Source organism: Trichosurus vulpecula, chromosome 4, assembly GCF_011100635.1.
Source record: "Trichosurus vulpecula isolate mTriVul1 chromosome 4, mTriVul1.pri, whole genome shotgun sequence".
NCBI lineage: Eukaryota > Metazoa > Chordata > Mammalia > Diprotodontia > Phalangeridae > Trichosurus > Trichosurus vulpecula.
Genome location: NC_050576.1, coordinates 102,954,052 through 102,974,771, shown reverse-complemented (window position 1 = coordinate 102,974,771; position 20,720 = coordinate 102,954,052). Strand labels below are relative to the sequence as shown.

At 43.4% G+C, this 20,720-nt stretch overlaps 1 protein-coding gene across 1 annotated transcript; it reads left to right on the top strand.

The window, feature by feature from the left end:
• The first annotated feature begins 14,918 nt into the window (after positions 1-14,918).
• Positions 14,919-18,947, top strand: UBE2T (ubiquitin conjugating enzyme E2 T). The gene is made up of 6 exons (XM_036757877.1): positions 14,919-15,027; positions 15,698-15,767; positions 16,463-16,568; positions 16,654-16,752; positions 16,862-16,945; positions 18,680-18,947. The coding sequence occupies exons 1-6, from the start codon at positions 14,919-14,921 to the stop codon at positions 18,803-18,805; spliced, it is 594 nt and encodes a 197-aa protein (XP_036613772.1). The 3' UTR covers positions 18,806-18,947.
• The last annotated feature ends 1,773 nt before the right edge of the window (positions 18,948-20,720 follow it).

Here is a 20,720-nt window from a genome sequence, read left to right as displayed (position 1 = left end):
AGCTCTGTGGATGGAGTGCCAGGCCAGAGTCAGGATGGCTCATCTTCAGACACTTAATAGCTGTGTAACCCCAGGCAAGTCACTTCACTCTGTTTGCCTCAGTTTTCTCATCTGTAAAATGAGCTGAAGAAGGAAATGACAGACCACTGCAGTACCTTTGCCAAAAAAACACCAAATGGGGTCACAAAGACTTGGTCAGGGCTGAAAAATGACTGGATTCTGCTTACCTGTTCCATTAGCTTGAACTGGGAAAATTTTCTCCCTTGTATTTAAATGAAATTCATCTCTCTATAACTTTATCAGTCATTCAATAAGAGAAGTTAGGAAGGGAAGAGAGGGAAAAGATAATGAGTCTAAGACATTTATGGGACATACACTTTGAGATGTTCAATAGATAGTTTGGAGATGTGAGATTAGAAGCCAGGAGAGAGTTTAGGGCTGGATAAACAGATCTAAGAAACAGCTGTATAGAAATGATAATTGAATGGGATCTGATGGAATCACCAAATAAAATAGTATGGAAGGAGAAGAAAAGATGGCCCAGGACAGAGCCTTGAGGAGGCATCTCCAGAGAGCAGCCTGGGTGAGGATCAAGCAAAAGAGACTAAGAAGTAGGTAAGAGACAGTGCCATAGACAGAAGAACTAACAGTGGAGTCACCAACACCCCAAAAGAGGAAAATATCAAAGAGTGATTGACAATGTCAAAAGCTGCAGGGAGGTCAAGAATGATGGAGATGGAAAAAAATCCATTTGTTTTGGAAATTAAGAAATCACCAATGACTTTGGAGAGAGCAGCTTCAGTTGAATGATCAGAAACCAGGTTTTCAGAGAGTTAGAAAGAGAGTAAGAAGAAAGGAAGTGAGAGAAAGAATTGTAGATAGCTTTCTCTGGTAGTTTAGCCCCCAAAGGGAGGAGCAATATAGGACAACAGCCAGTGATTTAGAAGGATCAAGGAAAGGCTTCAGGATGGGGGATATATGAGCATATCTGTAAGAATAGGGAAGCAAGTGAAGATTAATGAGACAGTGGGAATGATAGAGGAGGCAGTTGGCTAGAGAAGAGGGAATGGGATCACTCAGATGTGTGTAGAGGAGTTGGCCTCGGTGAGGAAAAGGGCCACCTCTTCATATGAGAAAGGAGTGGAAGAAGAAAGTGGGGAAGACATCTGATGGACCTGATTCAGTCCTTTGACGCTGCACAGACTTGAAGATCCTCAGTGAAAATGCCTGTACTATCTACCACCCAAGACTCTGAGTATAAAAATGATGAACCATATAAGCATATTGTAATCATAAAACTCTTTATTACTATTATTAGAATAAGGGTAACAACAAAATCCCCAGAAGACTTGCTCCATTTCCGTGCTCTGTGGGTGACTAATGAGGAGGCCTAGTGATATTCTCAGGTGCCCTGATGCCAGGGCCTGCTCTCCCGATTGGTGAGTCCTTGGCATTTCCATGGAGGGCCATAGCCGTGCTCACTTCACTCCCAACTCAATCCATTCTCCTCACCAACAGTCTTAACACTTCCCCATCCATCCTATTCCCATTTCCCAGCGCCTCTTTATGTTTTGTCATCTTCTGTTAGAATGTTAGCTTCTTGAGAGAAGAGACTGTCTTTGTTTACTTGCATTTGTATGCCCAGCCCTTAGTCCAGTGCCTGGAACATAGTAAGCTCTCAATAAATCCTCTATCTATCCACCCATTCATCTATCTATCTATCTACCTACCTACCCACCCATCCACCTACGTATCCATCCCTCCATTCCCCCACACACCTATCCATCCATCTATCCAACTACCCATCCATCCCAGAAGCCAGAAACCATCTAATCCAACTCCAAGATAAATAAGAATCCCTTCTACAAGACCCACAAGAAGTGGTCATTGGGGGTAAATTGGAGGGAAATAGTCTTCCCTACTTACCACAGATTTGCTAGTGTTCTCCCAAGGTAGTGCATTCTATTTCTGGATAGCTCTAATCATTAGGGAGTTTTCCTTACATGTAAATATACAAAGGATCCATTATTTCATCAGTGTGGGATAAGAACACTTGGGATAAGAAATCCTTCTAACACCACAGATTGCAATCAACCTGTCTCTCCTTTAGTTGTTTTTGTTTGTCCTTTGTTTTTGAAGAGGACCGATGACATCACAGGGTGATGTCCTGGCTTGCTTGTGAATTGGATATAAGTGTGGCAGAGTTGCAGAAAGTCTTCGACCTCACTCTCTTCCACAGTCATCGAAGTCCAGTGGCAAGACAAAAGTCAACTGGCAATGGCCAAGGATGAAGTGGATGACCTTGGTGTCTTCAACGTCTGACCAAGCTCTAAGCGCTCCACAGCAGCTGCTTTAGGTGCCTTCATGGCTGTTGGAACAATGGGCTGTTGCCCATTCTGCCTGAGGAAGTCTTCACATGCCTGGGGTAGACACCCCCTAACTCACCAACAGGTTTGAAGCATTGATTACCCTCAATCTGGTTTAGTCCATCTGCTGAGATGGTTTATTGTGGTTTGGCAGTTTCTTGGAGCCACAGGTGACAGTTGAGTGACTGGTTGGACACCAAAGATGGATGAACTGCACTGAAAAGGGCTCAGAAAGCCCTCACATCAGGGGTGCTAGCCCTCCCTGAACACCCCACATACCCCCAAAGGAGTGCCTTGTCCAGGGTCGCCCACTTAATAAATGTCAGAGGAAGGATAGGACCCCCCAGGCTTTCCATTACACTATTTTCTCTCTCTTTTCCTTATATAAAGCCTAAACCTGCTTTTCTTCAGCTTCTCCCCATTGCTTCTAGTTCTATCTTCCAGGGCCAACTGGAAGAAATCTCTGGTCCTTTCCTAAGTCTTCTTCTCTCCAGGCTGAACACAATCATCTTATGACATAATTGTGAGGCTCTTTACCAATGGAGTGCCCAGAATGTAACAATATTCCAGATATGGTCCAACATGTAGATATGGGAGCAGCTGGTGGCACACAGTCATCTATAGCACCAGGCCTGGAGTCGGAAAGACCTGAGTTCAAATCTCACCTCAGACACTTACTAACTGCATGACTCCAGGCAAGCCATTCACATAATACCTGCCTCAGTTTTCTCAACTATAAAAAGGGGGATAATAATAGCACCTATGTCACAGGGTTATGAGGATCAAATGAGTTAATTAATCCAATAAGCTAAATCAAATGAGTGCCTGGTGCATAGTAGGTGCTTAATAAATGCTTGTTTCCTTCCTTCCTGACCGGGCAGAGAAGAGCAGGACCCTAAATGGCCTTATCCTGGGCTCTGTGCCACTGCTAATCCTGCCTAAGATCACATCAGCCTTTTTGGCTGGCATGACACACTGCTGACTCACTAAAATCACCCAGGTCTTTTCAAGGCTAGCTGCATCAGTCAATATTTATTAAGGGCCTATGATACGCCCTGAGCATACAAAGTGAAAAATGAAAGAGTGCCTGCCCCCACAAAGCTTACATTCTAGGCAAGGGGCAACATGTATGTGAGTATAACGATTAAATACAAAACAAATACATGAACCAGTAAGTGGCTTGGGCGAATTGGGAAAGGATTTTATAGAAGGTGACTCTTGAGCAAAGTTTTGAAGGAAAGGGAAGATTCTAAAAGGTTGAAGTGAGAAAGGGCTGCCTTCTAGGCACAGGGGATGATCAGTATAAAGAAGTATAAACAGGAGAGGGAGTGGCATTTAGAAGTAGCAGCAAGAAGGCCAGGTGGGCTGAACTGAAGAGTCCAAGAAGGGGAGCAACACAAAATAAGGGTGAAAAAGGGCTTTCAAAGCCAAACAGAGAGGCTTATATGGGATCCTAAAGGATTAGGAAGCCATGTCCTTCTCCAGTTCATTTTATAGATGAGGAAACTGAGGCAAACAGGGTAAAATGACTTGGCCAGGGTCACACAACTAATAGGTATCTGAGACCAGTTTTGAACTCACAAAGATCAGTCTTCCTGACTCCGGGCTTGGCACTCTATCCACTGAGCAACCTTGTGGCCCTGTGGAGGATAGAATGGAGAAGGCTAAGATCTGAGTCAGGGAGACTAATTAGTAGGCTATTGCAATATTTCAGATAAGTGGTAAAAAGGGCCTGAACTAGGATGGTAGACATTTGGGTAGAAAGACAGAAATGGATGAGAGAGATGTTTTAAAGGTGAAATGACAAGATTTGACAGCTGATTGGATATATCTGGTGAGAGAAAGAAAAGATTTAAAGATGACACCGAGATTGCAAACCTGAGTTATGAGAAGGATGGTGGCACCCTCTACCAAAATAGGAAAATTCAGAAGAGGATTAGGTTTGGGGGAATTCCACTTTGGACTGGTTGAGTGGGAAAGGTCTGCTGAACATTTGGTTTGAAATATCCAATAGGCCATTGGAAATTCAGAATTGGAGCTCCAGAAAAAATATTCAGGCTGGATATATAAAATTATATACTCAATTTAAATATGTATCCTATCTAGGTAGGATAAATATAGTCATCTACATAGATTTGCTAATTAAGTCAACAGGAGCTAAGAAGGTTACCAAGTGAAAGAGTATAAAGAGTGAATAGAAAAGAGGCTGGGACAGAGACTTGGAGTACATACATAGTTAGGGGGGGTAATGATCCAGAAAAAAGAGACTGAGGAGTAGTTGAACAAGTCAGAGGAGAATCAAAGAGAAAGCAATGTCATAAAGGACAGAGAGGAGAAAGTAGGTCAGGGAAAGGCTAGTCGATAGTATCAAGTGCTGCAGAGAAGTCAAGAAGGATGAGGATTGAGAAAAGACCATTAGAGTCAGAAATTAACAGATCCTTTACTGGTCATATACACCAAGTTACTTATAGCAATACTTTTTGTAGTAGTAAAGAACTGAAAATGGGGAAAGAATTTGATTGGGGAAAGACTAAGCAGGTTGGGGTCTGTGAATATGATGGAATATGATTGGGCTTTTATAAAGGATGAATAAGATACAGAGAAACATGGGAAAACACATGAACTGATGTAAAGCAAGCACGAAAATAAAATACCAAATGTGAATAGAAACATAACAAAATAGCAAAACAATGAAAACCGAATAATGTGAAATTATAATGTATGAGTTTGGCTCCACAGAAGAGAGATGAGAAGGTATCTCTCTCACTTTTTGACAGAGGTGGTATACTGTAGGTGTGGAACATTACATAAAATGTCAGGTTTCTTCAATGTGTTCATTTCGCCAGGCTGTTTTTCTTTTCTCTTTTTGTTTTAGGGCATAGCTCTCACGGAGGGTCAAAGAGAAGGACACATTAGGAAACTGGGTGATTTAAAAACAAAAATATGGATAAAACTATTTAAAAAAAAAGATCAATGGTAATTCTGGAAAGAGTAGTTTCTGTGGAGCTATGAGGTCAAAAGTCAGGTTACAAAGAATTAAGAATGAGAGGTTGACTCAATGGGTATAGGCAGCTTTTTCTAAAAATGAGGAGAAATATAGGGCCATAGCTTGAGAGGGTGGTGAGGTGTAGTGAGGATTTTTTAAAAATAATTATGGAAACTGGAGCATTTTTGTTGACAGCAGAGAAGGAGCTAGTAGAGAGGAAGAGACTGACAATTAGACTGGGAAAGGGGTTGGTAACTGTAGGGACAAATTGCTGGAGATGTGAGGTATGGAATCAGGATACCTGGAGAGGGGCTGGACCTGTAGAAGAAAAGAATCACCTCTTATTCAGAGACTGAATTGAAGGAAAAGAAAATTAGAGATGATGTCAAATGATTTTGAGAAGTAGAGAAGATGGAGCTAAGGGGAAAGAGAAAGGAGATGGTATGCAAAGATTGAGGAGAGATGTTTGGAATAGCCTCCATAGGAAGAGATTAGGGAGGAGAAATGATGGCCTTGCTATAAGAGCCCAGTACTTGGAGACATTAACATTTTTAACCCAAGTACAGGATTTATCATTTAAACCTATTAACTTTGATTTAACTAGACTTGGCTCATCCTTTTTTTTTTTTAATTTTCTGAGGCAATCGGGGTTAAGTGCCTTGCTTAGGGTCACACAGCTAGTGAGTGTCTGAGGCTGGATTTGCATTTAGGTCTTCTTGGTTTCTGGGCCAGTACTCTATCCACTTCACCAATAACTGTGTGGGACAAAAGACCACTGGTTCAAGTAAAAAAAACAGAGATGTCTCCGTTTCTCGAGGCAGAAAAAAAACAGAAGCTTTATTTGATCAAGTCTTGAGAATTGGGCATCTCTCACTACCAGGGCAGAGATAGCAGTGAAGAGAGGCAAGGGTGGGGTGGGGGGAAGGCAAGCAGGGAGATCTATACCCTTGTACAAACAATTCTAAGAAATGCCACCCCAGAGGCTGGACCCCTGTCCCCATTCGCGGAGACGAGTGGCCTCACAATCTAACCAGGAATAAGTTTTTACCCAATACAAGCATTACCTTATAGGGAAACTTTAATGCTAAGATGGCCATTTGTAAGTAGGCTAGGGGAGGGGGAGAGGGGAATATCATCTGGTTTCCCCGAAATCATATGATTTACAGGAAAACGAAACTTAGGCCTGGTGAGGGTCACATCCTAACTAAATTTGTACTATCTCTATTTGAATATTGCCTTGCATGAGTTATTCATAGGGAAGCTTTCACAATCTTGTATTCCATTCACAGCTGAGGTGACATCTATAAATCTAAAGAAGAAGGGGGAGAAAGACATTCCTAAAGGCTAAATAATCAGACTCCCACAGACTCAAACTTATTCCATTTCCCCCTTCTCTAAATACTGATTCTCAAACATTTTAGATATAAATACATATATATATATATATATATATATATATATATATATATATATATATATATATATATATATACACATATATATATATACACATATACCCTGTGGCGTCTTCACACTTTATTCTCTCACTACCTCACACACCACCCAGCTTCCCTGATCATTTTTTAAAGCTTGTCAGGTTCTTTTGGGATCCTGACTCTGTCATCCAATATGTTAGTTATGCCTCCTTGCTTTGTGCCATCTCAAAATCCAACAAGCAATTCATCTATGACTTTCTCTAAGTCTGTGATAAAAATTTTAAAACATGGAGCAAAGGAGAGATCTGTGGAAACACTCCACTAGAGACCTCCCTAAAAGGAAAAAAGTAATGAAAGGAGGAAGGAAGGAAGAAAGGAAGGAAGGGAGGAAGGAAGGGAGGAAGGAAGGAAGAAAGGAAAGAGGGAAGGAAGGAAGGAAGGAAGGAAGGAAGGAAGGAAAGAAGGTAGGAAAAGAAGGAGGGAAGGAGGAAGGGAAGCAAGGAGGGAACAAGGAAGAAAGAACTTTTTTTCCTGGGGGAAAAAAATTTCTGTTCTTTGAGGAAGAGTAAAATTTGGTATTTCCTTTTCTTTCTTTTTTTTAAAAAATATTTTATTTTTTCCCAAGTTACATGCAAAGGCAATTTTTAACATTCATTTTAAAAATTTTGAGGTGAAGGACACTTATTAAGTGCCTACTATGTTCCAGGCACTATGCTAAGTGCTTTATAAATGTTATTTCATTTGAATCTTACCATCCTGAGAGGTAGGTTGCTATTATCCTTATTTTGCAGTTGAGGAAATTGAGGCAGATAGAAGTTAAGTGACTTGCCCCAGGTCACACAGCTAGTAAGTTTCTAAGACAGGATTTGCCCTCAGATCTTCCAGATGCCAGGTCCAGTGCTCTGTTCAGTGCCCCACCTATACCTATACCTAGCTGGTACCTTGTCAATATCACTTCAATACTTCCCTCCATTTTGCTGCACCCAGATGCTGTTCTCTCCAATTCCTGGATTTATTTATATGAACACCTGTTAATATACAACGCTACTGCAACGCACCTCTGTTTCTATCCCTATATCCTTGGTTATAGTCTAATGATTATGAACCTCATCAAACCGGGTCATAATGAGGTCAATCTGCATCCTTGCAATAGGATCTCACGTTTACTTTGTTCAGTAGCCATACTTGCGCAAAAAGATGTGAGGCCATGGATTTTATTGATGATCCAATGAACTGGATCCATCATTAAGAGGGCTGTCTGCTTACTGGGCTTTACCACTCCCAACCCGGCTGGGTCACCTGGGCTGTTCTAGAGGGAAACCATAGTAACCGCCTTCGGAAGCCCCGCCCCTTTCTCCGGCTTCCTCGGGCCCGCCCTCCATCTTGCCCCGCCCCCCCCCCCCGCCCCAGCGCGTGCTGTTTCCCGCTGCAGCTGCGCAGATGACGGGCTCAAGAGCGCGGACCAATAGCCAGTCGCGCTCCTCCTGGGGCGGCTCAGGGAGGACCAATCCGGGCGGCGCTCTTGGCTTTACAAACTGGCGCCCTCTTGGAGCCCCGCCCCCCTTCCAGAAGCGCTCCAGTCCCTCCGACCGGTAGTTCAGGTGAGAAAGACCCCGACGAACGGACCGTTCCTACTCCTCCGAGCCTTGCGAGAATGAGCTCTGGAGGTGGCCAATGTGAAGGATGGGGGCAAGCGGGGGCGTCCGCTTCTTTCGCCCACCCAGAGTGCCGTTTCTGCCGTTTTCCCGGGCAGTTTGGGCTCTCTCGGGGAGGGGGCGGGTCCAAGGAAAAGTTACAGCTGTGAATTTGTAGGCATCCGTGCCTTTTGAATTGTCTCAGGAAAGCCTGTATTGGTTGGGGAAGTTGTCAATCAATGGCTTTTACCAATCAGTGACGTGCCTTGGGCTCTCTGCGGGTGGCCTTGAGATTCATAGGTTCTTAGAGTTCAGAGCGGCAAAACTTGGGAAGGAACGGGGTCGGACGCGTCTCTCTTGGGTTTCTCCCTCCGGTCCGCTCTGGTTGCATTTATTTGCGTCTGTCTACAGACTCAGCTTTCTCCAGGAAACTAAAACCTCCCTGTTTGTCCTCCCACTCTGGAGTCTTCTGTTTTTATTTCCTAATGTGTATATTACTTAGCACTTGCAGCTTTGGGGATAATTTTCCTCTTTTCCAGCAGTATGCACTTTCTCTTGGTATTAATTAAAAGGGCCTCGGAGGCCTTTGCGACTTATGCCCTAGGCAATGGAGAGCTGCTGAAACTGACCTTAAAATGCAGGTCTGATCACGGCACTCCCCTGTTCAAGAAGCCTCCGTGGCTCCCTATTGCTTCTGAGATAAAACACCATTTTGCCTGGCATTTAAAGCCCTTCACAGCTTGACTTCAAACTGCCTTGCCAGACTTGTCCCACATCTTTCGCTACTCACCCGCCATACGTTCCCAGCCAGACTGATCTATTTGCTGCCCCCTGTGCCTGACGTTCCATCCCCACTTCCTTGTCTTTGCACATCATGCCTCCCCCATGACTGGAATGCTCTCTCCCCTCACTGCCACCTCACAGAATCCCTAGTTTCCTTAAAAGCATAGCTCAGGGACCATCCCCATATGATCTTCCAAGTTCTCCCCCCATCCCCAATTTGCTTAATATTTATTCTCCAAATATGTATGTTACATGTAGGTATGAAATATACTTAGCTGCATACATGTTTTCTTCCAGTGGAATGTAAACCCCAAGGTGACAAGGACTCTCGGGGTTTGGGGGGGTGGTTGCCTTTGTATCCCCAGCATTCTGCATAATGGCCAATATATATAGTAAGCCCTTAGTAAATGCCCTATGAATTGAAATGAAGGTTTTTGAACAAGAGAGTGACATATAAGTCAGGCCTCCTCAGGAAGTTTGTTTTGGCGGCTTTGTGGAGGATGCAGAGGCTGGAAGCCAAAAACAGATTAGAAGGCTCTGCAGGCAGGAGATGTTGAAGGCCTCAAGTCAGGTGTAGCTTTGCAGATGGAGAAGGAGGCTGAAAGGAAAGATGTACAGGGAGACAAGTAACTGATTAAAGGTGGGCAATGAGGTCGAGGAATGTCAAAGGTTATAGATTTGGGTAGGGTAATAGTCCCCTCAGTAGGAATAGGAAAGTGACAAGTGGCAGGTTTGGGGGAGGAGGAGACAGTTCAGTTTTGGACACATTAGTCTGAGGATGTCCTTAAGGAGATATCTAGCAAGATTAGAGCTGGATAAATAGATTTGGAAGTCATCTTCATGGAGATGGTACTTGAACCAATGGGAGCTGATGAGATTTATGAGAGGACCTTTATAGAATGGGAAAAGAGCTAAAAACAGTTCTCCAGGGAGCGCCCAAGCTGAGGCTTTTAATTATGGTGATCTAGCAAAGGAGGTTTTAAAAGAGTGAACAGGTAGGAGAATCACTAGGAGAAAGTAGTGTCAGGGAAGCCAAGGGAAAAATGAGTATCCAGGAAGAGGAGATGATCAGTAGTGTCAGAAGCATCAGAAAGGTCAAGGAGAATCAAGACTTAGAAAAAGCTGTTGCATTTAACAGTCAGAAGAGCAGTGCTAACCTGGGAGAAAATTTGAGTGGCAGAGCCAGAAGTCAGATTGTGAGGAATTTAGAAGTGGATGAGTGATGAGGAAGTGGAAAACAACCAGTGTAGATGATTCTGTGCTGGTGGAGCAAATACCCACCAATAACGTGCTCATGCATTCTTGAATTATAGATTGCTTATGAGACCTAACAAAGTCTGAGTATGGACTCAGGGATAATGGGTATCTTAAGTCCAGCCTAACGGAGTTTAGAATGGTTGATTCCACCAGGTGATGGATTTGAGAAGGGTCAAATCCAAATGAAAGACCATAAAATTTGATAATACATTTGTATGGGCAACACTGTGTTAAGCTCCAGGAGAGAGTTAACATTTAGATGAGGCACAGTTCCTATCTCCAAGGAATTTGCAGTCTAGTAGGGGGTGACATCCATAAAGATGCCTGTAATGCGTGGTATGACATGATGTGTGAAGTAGCGCATTACAAAACTAATGACCAAAGGAACACATCCTGGCATAGGCTGCACCTGAGACTTGCTGTAAAGGATAGGTACAATCCTGTCATGTGGTGCACATTCCAGGCCCGAGGAAAAGGCTGTGGCCAAGGGATTGGAGGCAGGAAAGCATATTGGGGTTGGGGGTGAGGAGTAGAAACCTGAGAATCCTCCTGTTTGACTAGCATGTGGAACGTGCAGAGAGGAGTAATATGAGATTGGGCCAGGAAGGTAGGTAGTGCCAGGTTGTGGAGGTCCTAGAATGCCAGCAGAGGGATTTCAGCATTAAGATCGTGGCAGCTCAAGACTTCTGAGCAAAAGAGTGCTATGTCCAGATCTGTGGGTGTGAAAGATTACTCTGGTGGCAGTGTGAACTGGAGGGAGAGGATGAGAAGTAGGAAGACCTCGAAGGATGTTATTGCAGGAGCCAAGGTGGCTGGGCATGAGGCTCATACTGCTTGTGGTGGGCATAGATAGGGCTGGATACAGAAGATGTTAGAAATGAGACTGCCAAGGCTGCTGACTAGATGTGACATGGGAGGGTTACAAATACGGAATTCGGGGCATCCATTGACAAAAATCGTAAAGGCAGAAGGAGAAACAGATTTATGGGGAATGATAAAGAATTCCATTTTAGACACGTTCAGTGTTAGGTGGGATTGGAACAGCCAACTCCTGCTCTTACCCTGGGATCTGTGACCATATTTTAAAAAAAAATTATAACTATTTCAATATAATGTTTCCTTTGTAATCATATGTATCTCATTTAAATATGATTCATTTACTTTGTAATCATTTGTATTTTATGTCATGAATTTTAAAATGTTATTCTGAAAAGTCCATAAGCTTCACCAGACCACCAAAGAGGCCCATAACACAAAAAATGGCTAAGACCCCTGATCTGGTGCTTAGAAGATCAGGGTAAGAATCATTAAGAGAAGAGAAGTAACAAAGTGATAGAATTGAATGAGATTACTGAGGAAGAGAGGGTAGAGACTGGGAGGGGCCTGAGGATAAACCTTATGGAGCGTCTGCACTAACGGGCAGTGAAGAGGATGAGAAGCCAATGAAGGAATTATCAGAGACCTGAGGAGAACCAGCAGAGGATGATGTCTCTGAACCTTAGGGAGAACAGGGTAGGGTAGAGAGTAGGATAGGAGGGAAGAAGGGGCAATGCTATAGAGATGTCAAGAAGGGTGAAGACCATTGGATTAGATAATTGGTGGAAAACAGGTGATCAATGCTTACTAAATCCCAGAAGCATAAGTTGCTGGGGCAAAGACTCCTTTTAGTTAAGAAGTACTGGGAAAATTTGATCACAGGGCTAATTTATCAGAAATTAGGGGTAGCCCAGTGCTTTATACCGTATAGCATAATGTGCTCAAGTGGATATTCAACATAAATATCGAAGGTCACAACACTTTTTTTTAAGACTCTGAGAACAAGATCATGCTCCTTTCACAGCTAAGGGGAGAATTTTTAGTGAAGTAAGTGATACAAGCAACGGCAAAATATAAAATAGATAATTGCAGTTACATAAATAAATCTTTTCCACAAATAAAACCAGTGCAGCTAAGATAAGAATGAAAACTTTTTTTTTTTTTTGGAAAAAAATTTTTATCAACTATATCTAATAAGGTAGGCAGCTAGGTGGCTCAGTGGATAGAGTGCTGGGCCTGGATTCAAGAGGACCTGAGTTTAGCTCTAGCTTCAGACCCTTAGTAGCTGTGTGACTGTGGGCAAGTCACTTAGCCCTGTTTGCATCAGTTCCTCATCTGTAAAATGAGCTGGAGAAGAAAACAGCAAACCACTCCAGTGTCTCTGCCAAGAAAACCCCAAATGGAGTCACAGAAAGTTAGACATGACTGAAAAATGGCTTACCAACAAGATATCTAATAAAGATCTGATATCTAATATATATATGGAATTAACAAAAATATATTATACCAAGAACCTTTTCCTAGTGTATAAGTTATCAGGATATAAACAAACAGTTCTCAAAAGGAGAAATGCAAACTTATGAGAGATTGCTGCATATCACCAATGAGAGGTACAAATCAAAACAACTCTGAGGTTTCACTTCTACTTAAGAGACTGGTGAAAATGGCAATAAATTATGTAGAACATGAGCTCCTTGGGGGCAGGGACTGTTTCATTTTAGTTTTTGTATCCCTAGCACAGGGCCTGGCATGATTTGAGGCCTGGAGGAGGGAAGCTGACATAGCTCACATCTCTCCATTCAATATTCCATTCCTTTGGAGAAGGAAATGGCAAATCACGCTAGTATTTTTGCTAAGAAACCCTCAGATGAGATGGACGTGACTGAAACAAGTGAACAACAAAAATTCATTCAGCATTCTAACATGTGCAAAGCACAGCTAGGTGGAGGGACTACAAAGACAGAAACCAAAATGGGTCCTTGCCTTCAAGGGGCTCACATTCTCCATGAAGTGGCCTAAGTGGCATCAGAAGGCTAGATCATCTGTTGGAAGTGGGGAACATTAGTATTGCTGGGGTAAGAAGAGACAAAAAAAGGACAAAAAAATTATGGAGATGACTGAATGAGGATTCAGGTGAGATTGTGTACCGTAAAGTTTTAGTGGATAAAGTCAGCCCAGTTTTGTGACTTTCTTCAGGATCACTTTGCATCTATGAGGGTATGCAGGGTTGATCATCTGTGTCTGCAGGGGAGATATCTATGCTGATGAAATTGCTGGTCCTAGCTAGGATTAAAGGAATGCTTTGTTTAAGTCATTGATGAAACTCAGCCAGAAGTGAAAAAGCTTCTGTTCCCTTTAGAAGAATAGTGGGGAAATGGGAATAATGTGCCCCAAGGCTTTATCCTGGGCCTTCTTTCCATTTCCTCCTCTTCCTATTCTCCTCCTCTCTCTCCCCCTCCCTCTCTCTCTCTCCCCTCCCTCCCCCTCTCTTTCCCTCCCCCACCTCTTTCTTCCCCTCTCCTCCATCTCTGCCTCTGTTGTCTCATCAGTTCCCATGTATTCACTTGTCAACTCTACACAGATGACCCCCAGATCTATGTGTGTGGAGTTCATCTCTTCCAAGTTCCAGCCCAGCATTGCCAGCTGCCTGCTAGACCCCTCCACCAGGATGCCTCATGAGCATCTCAAACTCGCCATCTCTAACATGGAGCCCATTATCTTTCCTACAAAAACTGTTCTGCTTCCAGGCACCCAGGTTTACAGCCTAGGAGGCCACCTCAACTCCTCACTCATTTCTTGCCTTCTGTCCATCTCGTCACTTGCTAACCTCTTCGATTTCACTGCCACATCTTTCCCATCCACCCCCATCTCTCTCCTCACAAGGTACTTCTCTGGAGTGGCCACTGTGTCTCTAACTGGTTCTCTTCCCTTCCCACTCCATCCTTCACACTGCTGCCAGATTGTTCCTGAAGCACAGATGTGATTGTCACTCTCCTGCTTTAAAAGCTTCTCTGGCTCCCCACTGCCTCCAGGATTAAATTCAAACTCAGTTGATATTTAAGCCATGACAATCTAGCTTCAATATCTCTTTCAGATTAATTTTTTTTCACATTAGACCCTCTTATATAATCTGCTTTTCAGTCAAACTATCCTGCTTGCTGTTCCCTGTATATGGCATTTGGTCTCCCACCTCCAAGCCTCCGTTCCTGAAATGCCCTCCCTCCTCACCCAGTCTGCCTCTTGGTATCCCAGTCTCCCTGCAAAGCTTGGCTCCTCCTCCCTGAGCCCTTTGCAGATCCCCCTAATTATTAGTAGTACTCCCTTCCCCTGAAACTACTTTGTATTCATTTTGTAGTTAGTTATTTGTGCACATGCTGTTTTCTTCCAATTGTCTGTAAGCTCTTTGAGGACAGACAGCATTTTCATTTGTCTTTGTGCCCCAGCATTCAGCATGGTTCCTGGGATGGCAGCAGGCACTTAATGAATACTTGTTGGACTGGAGAATCTGGTACCATACGTTCTTATGCTGAAGACCCCACAGGAATGATCGCTGACTCTTTCTTGCCTCTTCTTTTTCCCTCCCCTTAGCGCTTCCCCCCGACACGTCTGTTGTAAGGTGTGCCAGCTTCTTCAGAAGACCATGCAGAGAGCCTCACGCCTAAAGCGGGAGCTGCACCTGTTAGCTACGGAGCCACCCCCAGGCATTACCTGCTGGCAGAACGCAAACCAGATGGATGATCTCCGAGCTCGTGAGTATGCCTGCCCACTGTATGAGCCTTGGAGAGGCCAGGCTGAATTTCAGGAGTTGGTCTCTTCTCTTCAAGTTTAGGGAGAAAGAACCAAGCATTTTCGTCCCCGTCTATCCTAAGGGTTTGTTTTCATAAAAAGGATGCCATGTTCTCTCCTGTTTTGGCAGGTTTGATAACAACAACTTTTGCCCATTTCCCTTTGTGAATAGGAAGTTAACAAAAACACTTGGGCATCATCTCTGCGGCACAAATTGATTGATTGAGAGGCTGCTTAGTATAAAAGATAGGTCATTGAACCTGGAGTCAGGAAAAGGGAGCTTAAGTCCTCATTCACTTACTAACTATATGATCACTTTTCCTCTCTGTGCCTTAGTTTCCTTATCTGTAAAATGAGGAGGATGATCACAATGGCTTCTGAGGTCCCTTTCATCTCTAAATCTATGATCCCGTAAACCTTTTAACACCCCATATAAAAAAACTTGCAGGTATCCACAACATAGCCATATTGGATGGCAAGAGGGCTTTGAGGAAGGGCCTGATTTTAAAACCTTGGGAAGAGAGTTGTAGGCCCAGACCTAGTTTCTCCACTCTTGAGACTTTGAAACTATGGTGCTGAGTGGCACAATAGCAATATAACTCATCTCTTTGCCCTTGTTTTTTTCCTTTTAAGAGATTTTGGGTGGGACCAACACACCCTATGAAAAGGGTATTTTCAAGCTGGAAGTCTCCATTCCTGAGAGGTCAGTATAGATTTGGGGTAAGGAGCCCTTTTGGGAGGATGCTGAGTAGTGGCAGGGCATTTGACTGGGAGCCAGGAGAACTTGAATTCTAGCCTCTGCCCTGCTACTAATTCTCTGTATGGCTTAAGAAAGTCATCATTTCTCTGCGTTTCATTTCTTCCCCTGTAAAAATGAGGTTAGAACAGATCACCTCCAAGGCTCATTCCAACTCTGGGAGCCTCCTAAATGCTGTATCAGATAAACAATAACAGTTGTGATCCTTGCATTCAGGATGTTGGAGGGCGGGTTCTCAGTATCCAGATGGTTATTCTGGATCTCACCAAGCTAGACCTTTAAACTCTGGCTGACATCCTGAGAAGAGGAGATTCACCACATGCTACATCATTAGTGAGATTATAGCCTAAGAAGCAAAGATGTGTGTCGATTCCATTCGGAAGGCTGTGTTTTCAGAAGTTCCTATGGGCCAGAATTAAATGTGGACCCTTCTACAGACACTCTTACCTGCGTTAATTTGGGCAAAAGTCACTTCACCTCTCCAGGAATCAACATCTGTAAAACTGAGAGGGTTGGACTGTGGGATCGCAAAGGGCCCATGGTCCTATCGTTTGGGGATGGTGTTGATGTGAAAGGTGTGGATGAGGCTATAAATCACAGCATCAACAAGTAACTAAACTTTTTGTCCTGTACTTTCAAAGGTACCCATTTGAACCTCCAAAGATACGCTTTTTGACTCCCATCTATCATCCTAACATTGACTCTGCAGGGAGGATCTGTCTAGATGTTCTAAAACTGCCACCAAAAGTAAGTGAAGGGTATATAAGAAGCACCTACTTTTGCATCAGAGACCTTGTAATCGAAATGTGCCTTCTTTTACAACTTCATATAGGGTGCTTGGAGACCGTCCCTGAATATTTCCACCGTTTTGACCTCTATCCAGCTGCTCATGTCAGAGCCCAACCCTGATGACCCTCTCATGGCTGACATAGTAAGTGTCTCTCTCATCTCTGGTGCATCCCACCCTCACCCTGAAGCTGAAGCACCTGATTTCAGAGGTAGGGCACTCCCCTTCATCATCTTCTTTGCTTCCTTCCTAGTCTTCAGAGTTTAAGTACAACAAACCAGCCTTCCTCAAGAATGCCAGAGAGTGGACCGAGAAGCATGCTCGTCAGAGGCAAGAGGTAATGCTCTGAATGGCCTGCTCTGTTTCTGTCCAAAACAGATTTATCTCAGCTGACAAGTGTAAATTGTGCTTGTGAAATATTTGCCTTTTCTGTGTTCTACATTTTGTCCCTCATCCAAAGTAAAAGAGGAGAAAGGGCTTCTTGCCTTAAAGACTACAATTCTCGTACCATTTTGTATCCTTCCTGATGTCATGGTCCAATTCGAGAATGAAGGATGAACAACAACTCTGTTGAGGAACGAGAGGGCCCCTCTACTGACCAAAGGGAGTCACCCGTTAAACTTTCCACTGGCCCATGGAATAAGTGTATGTGACCTAGTTCTCACTCTTTTCTAGACCCATGGTGAGAATACAAGTTTGATAAAATCATAGATTCAAAGCTGGAAGGGACCTTAGAGGCCATCCCACCCCCTCATTTTACAAATGAGGAAACTGAGGCACAGTATAGCTTATCTAGAGTCACACTGATGTTGAATGTCTGAAGCAGGATTCAAATCCAGGTCTTCTTGCTTCCAAACACAATGTCCGGGAGCTAGAGGAAGAGGAATATGTAATCAAAATGCCTTTGAGCTCAGGTATCTGCATGTGTGTTTAGTGGAATGGGGCAGGATTAGGGAGTCAGCAAAAAGGAAGAGCCCCCTCCCAAAAAGGGGGACTGGACTTCATCAATGGAAGCTGTTCATGGAGTGCTCATCACAGTGCCCTCTCTGGAATGACCAGATGGCCTTTTAACTAATCGGCAACTATTGAGACCCTTGCTCAGCTGGTACCTGCCAGCCACACTCCATTGATGACACTAGAGGGCAGGCTGCCTCTGCTTACCAGAATGCTGCCTTCTTCAGAGTGGCTCGGGGGTGGGGTAAAGAGTCTTTTCTTCCAGTTTCCCCCGACACCAGTGGAGTAGAGGTGGAGGAGGGAAACTCTTTTGGGCTTGACAGATGACTTCTTTGGGGATAGTCTGTCTAAGAACTTAACCGAGAGGTCTCTTATGAAAGAAGAGAGACGTGAACCCCTGGCAGAATCCTCTAAATTCACCCTGTTGGTTTTAATTAGCTACAAAGTTCTTTCACCACATCAAAATTCAAATTGCTGAACTACAGGGCCCTTCAGAATAAAAGTTCATGATGGCCTGTTTTTAGACCTACTTCACAAGCTTGTTGTGAGGGCAGTCTGCCATAGAGCAGGACATACATTTGGGCTGCTGGGGTTTTTATTAATTATAGGGGTGTCGGGGAATGAGTGAATGAATGAAAAAAGCCTTTTCTCTGTGTCAAACACTGTGCTAAGCACTGGGGATAACTGAGGAAGACAGCCCATAAAGGAAAATTCATCACCAAGGTGGATGACAAAGCCCAGGAATCCTTCCGTTACCTTAGTAGGTCAGGCAACAGGAGCCCAGAGGCTTCAGGGCATAGAAGCAGGGAAGATGGCTAAGCCCGGTCATCTCCATCTCATTGGATGGTGTCTTATTCATGTAGTATGAACTGTCAGGTGGCCCTGATGGGTCTCCATCCCTTTGGGGGAGAAGTTAAAGGGAATGCAAGGGGAGGGAGCATCCTGATGGGAAGGGTTTTTCTGCATTTGGGCCTGCCTGCGGAGGGTTTGGGTGGTCTTGAAGGGGAAAGGAAAGCAAGGGGAAGAAGGCAGCCCAAGTCATGGCACTCCGCCCTATGTTTGCCCCAGTGTTGCTGCTCGTTCCTCTGCTATTAACCCCTCCTGTGCTTTTTCTCAGGCTGAAGAGAACGAGGAGGTGGAGAATGTGCCAGAACCCAGTAACTCCAAACTTGTAGAAGCTCCACAGAAAAGAAAGGGCTCCAACGTGGGGGGACCGGAGAAGAGACTTTGTCCTGATGCTTAGGGAGCCCATGAGCCGACAGCATCCCATTGTGTCATGGCTTCTGATCGTGCCTCGTCTGTTTGAATGTTTTTCTTGGTCTTTGATGAGAGTGGAACAGTTTTTTCTCATAAAACAGGCCTTGTATATTTATGTACACTGCAGCAGACTAATTCTCTGAATGTAATTTGTTGTATTTATCTTGTACATATGTATTTTGAAACCTTTTAACCTGAAAAATAAATAATCATTTAACGTTGGGCCTGTGTTTACCCTGTGTGTGTATTTGGGAGTGAGCTGGTGGAAGAGAATATGTAATCAGAACGTTAAATTAGTTAGCATTGCGCTATTACCTCCTACTTTACTCTCTTCCCACCATCATCAAGGAAGCTGTGACATAGGTATAGAATTGCTGTTACAAACAGTTCAGTTATCTGGAATCCAGCATAATGTGGGAATTGTGATGTTAGAACATTTTCTTCCTTATTTGTCCTTCAGCCTCTCAGTGATTTTTTGCATAGCTAGTAATAAGTTCAGCTAGGTGACTCCATAGTGTATAGAGCGCTGGGCCTGGAGTCAGGAAGATTCATCTTCCTGAGTTCAAATCTGGCCTCAGACACTTGCTAGTTGTATGACCCTGGGCAAGTCACTTAACCCTATTGGCCTCAGTTTCCTCATCTCTAAAATGAGCTGGAAAAAGAAATGGCAAGCCATTCTACCATCTCTGCCAAGAAAACCCCAGATGGGGTCATGAAGAGTCATACACAGATGAAAACAACTGAACAACAAAAATAATAAATTCAAAATACAAATGAAAATCATTTAAAACAGCTGTGCTGTTCCCCCATAAGATCAGTCAGATCAAACTATCATGGAATCAGCTTGAGGTATATCTGCTGAAAGGACTCAATTTTTTTTCCCACCACCTAAATAACTTAATTGATTCGTTGTTTTGGACTAGTATTGAAAGTATTTTCCAATTACATTTTAATCTGGTTAGCAAGGGAGTGTTGCAGGCTAGCCTGTGGCCTGGACCTCTCTGGACTAGAGTATAAATATAGATGTAGGTAACAGTTTACTTCGGGGTTTTGTTTTGGACACCTGAAAGGGATGATAGAGCAAAACTAATTTTTAAAAATTTAATGTATTATCTTTAGCATTCATGAAAAAAAGCTCCAAATTCTCCCCCTTTCATCCCTCCCCCACCCATTGAGAAGGCAAGCAATGTGCTATCAATTATACATGTGAAATCATGCAAAACATTTACGTGTTAGCCATGATGCTTCAGTCTGCACTCAGACTTCATCAGTTCTCTTTCTGGAGGTAGATGGCATTTCTCATCATGAATCCTTCCCAATCATCTCAGATCATTGTATTTATCAGAATAGCTAAGTCATTCACACTTGATCATTGTACAATATTGCTGCCACTTGTGTATGTTCTCCTCGCTCTGCTCACTTCGTATAAATCTTCCCAGTTTTTTCCTGGAGTCATCTTGCTCATCATGGCTTACAGTGCAATAGTATTCCATCACCATCACATACCATAACTTGTTCAGCCATTCTCCAGTTGTTGGGCATCCCCACCAAACCAATTTTAATCTTCTATTCCTGTTTTTCTGCTTCCTTGATGTAAATTTGCTGTTTAAGAGTTTGATTCAGGACATACTTAGATGACTAATAATAGGAAGTTTGCAAAGCACTTTTCAAATCTATATTTTGCTCCTCACAACAACCTTTGGAGGTAAGGGCTTTTATTCCCATTTTACAGATGAGGAGATCAAGGTACCAAGAAGTTAATTGATTGATTCACCCAGGGTCCACAGCTGGTAAGCGATGCTGGATTTGAACGGAGAATTTTTCCCACCCTATCTTCTGTGACACTTAAATTCTGTTGGAGTTACAAAGCGAGAGTACAGAAGAAGAGAAAGTATGTATCT

Excerpts from the sequence above, each read along its gene's own strand:
- UBE2T (XM_036757877.1), top strand. The coding sequence starts at position 14,919 with ATGCAGAGAGCCTCACGCCTAAAGCGGGAGCTGCACCTGTTAGCTACG. Across the intron at positions 15,768-16,462 it reads GAAGTCTCCATTCCTGAGAG|GTACCCATTTGAACCTCCAA; the intron begins GTCAGTATAGAT and ends GTACTTTCAAAG. Across the intron at positions 16,946-18,679 it reads ATGCTCGTCAGAGGCAAGAG|GCTGAAGAGAACGAGGAGGT; the intron begins GTAATGCTCTGA and ends GCTTTTTCTCAG.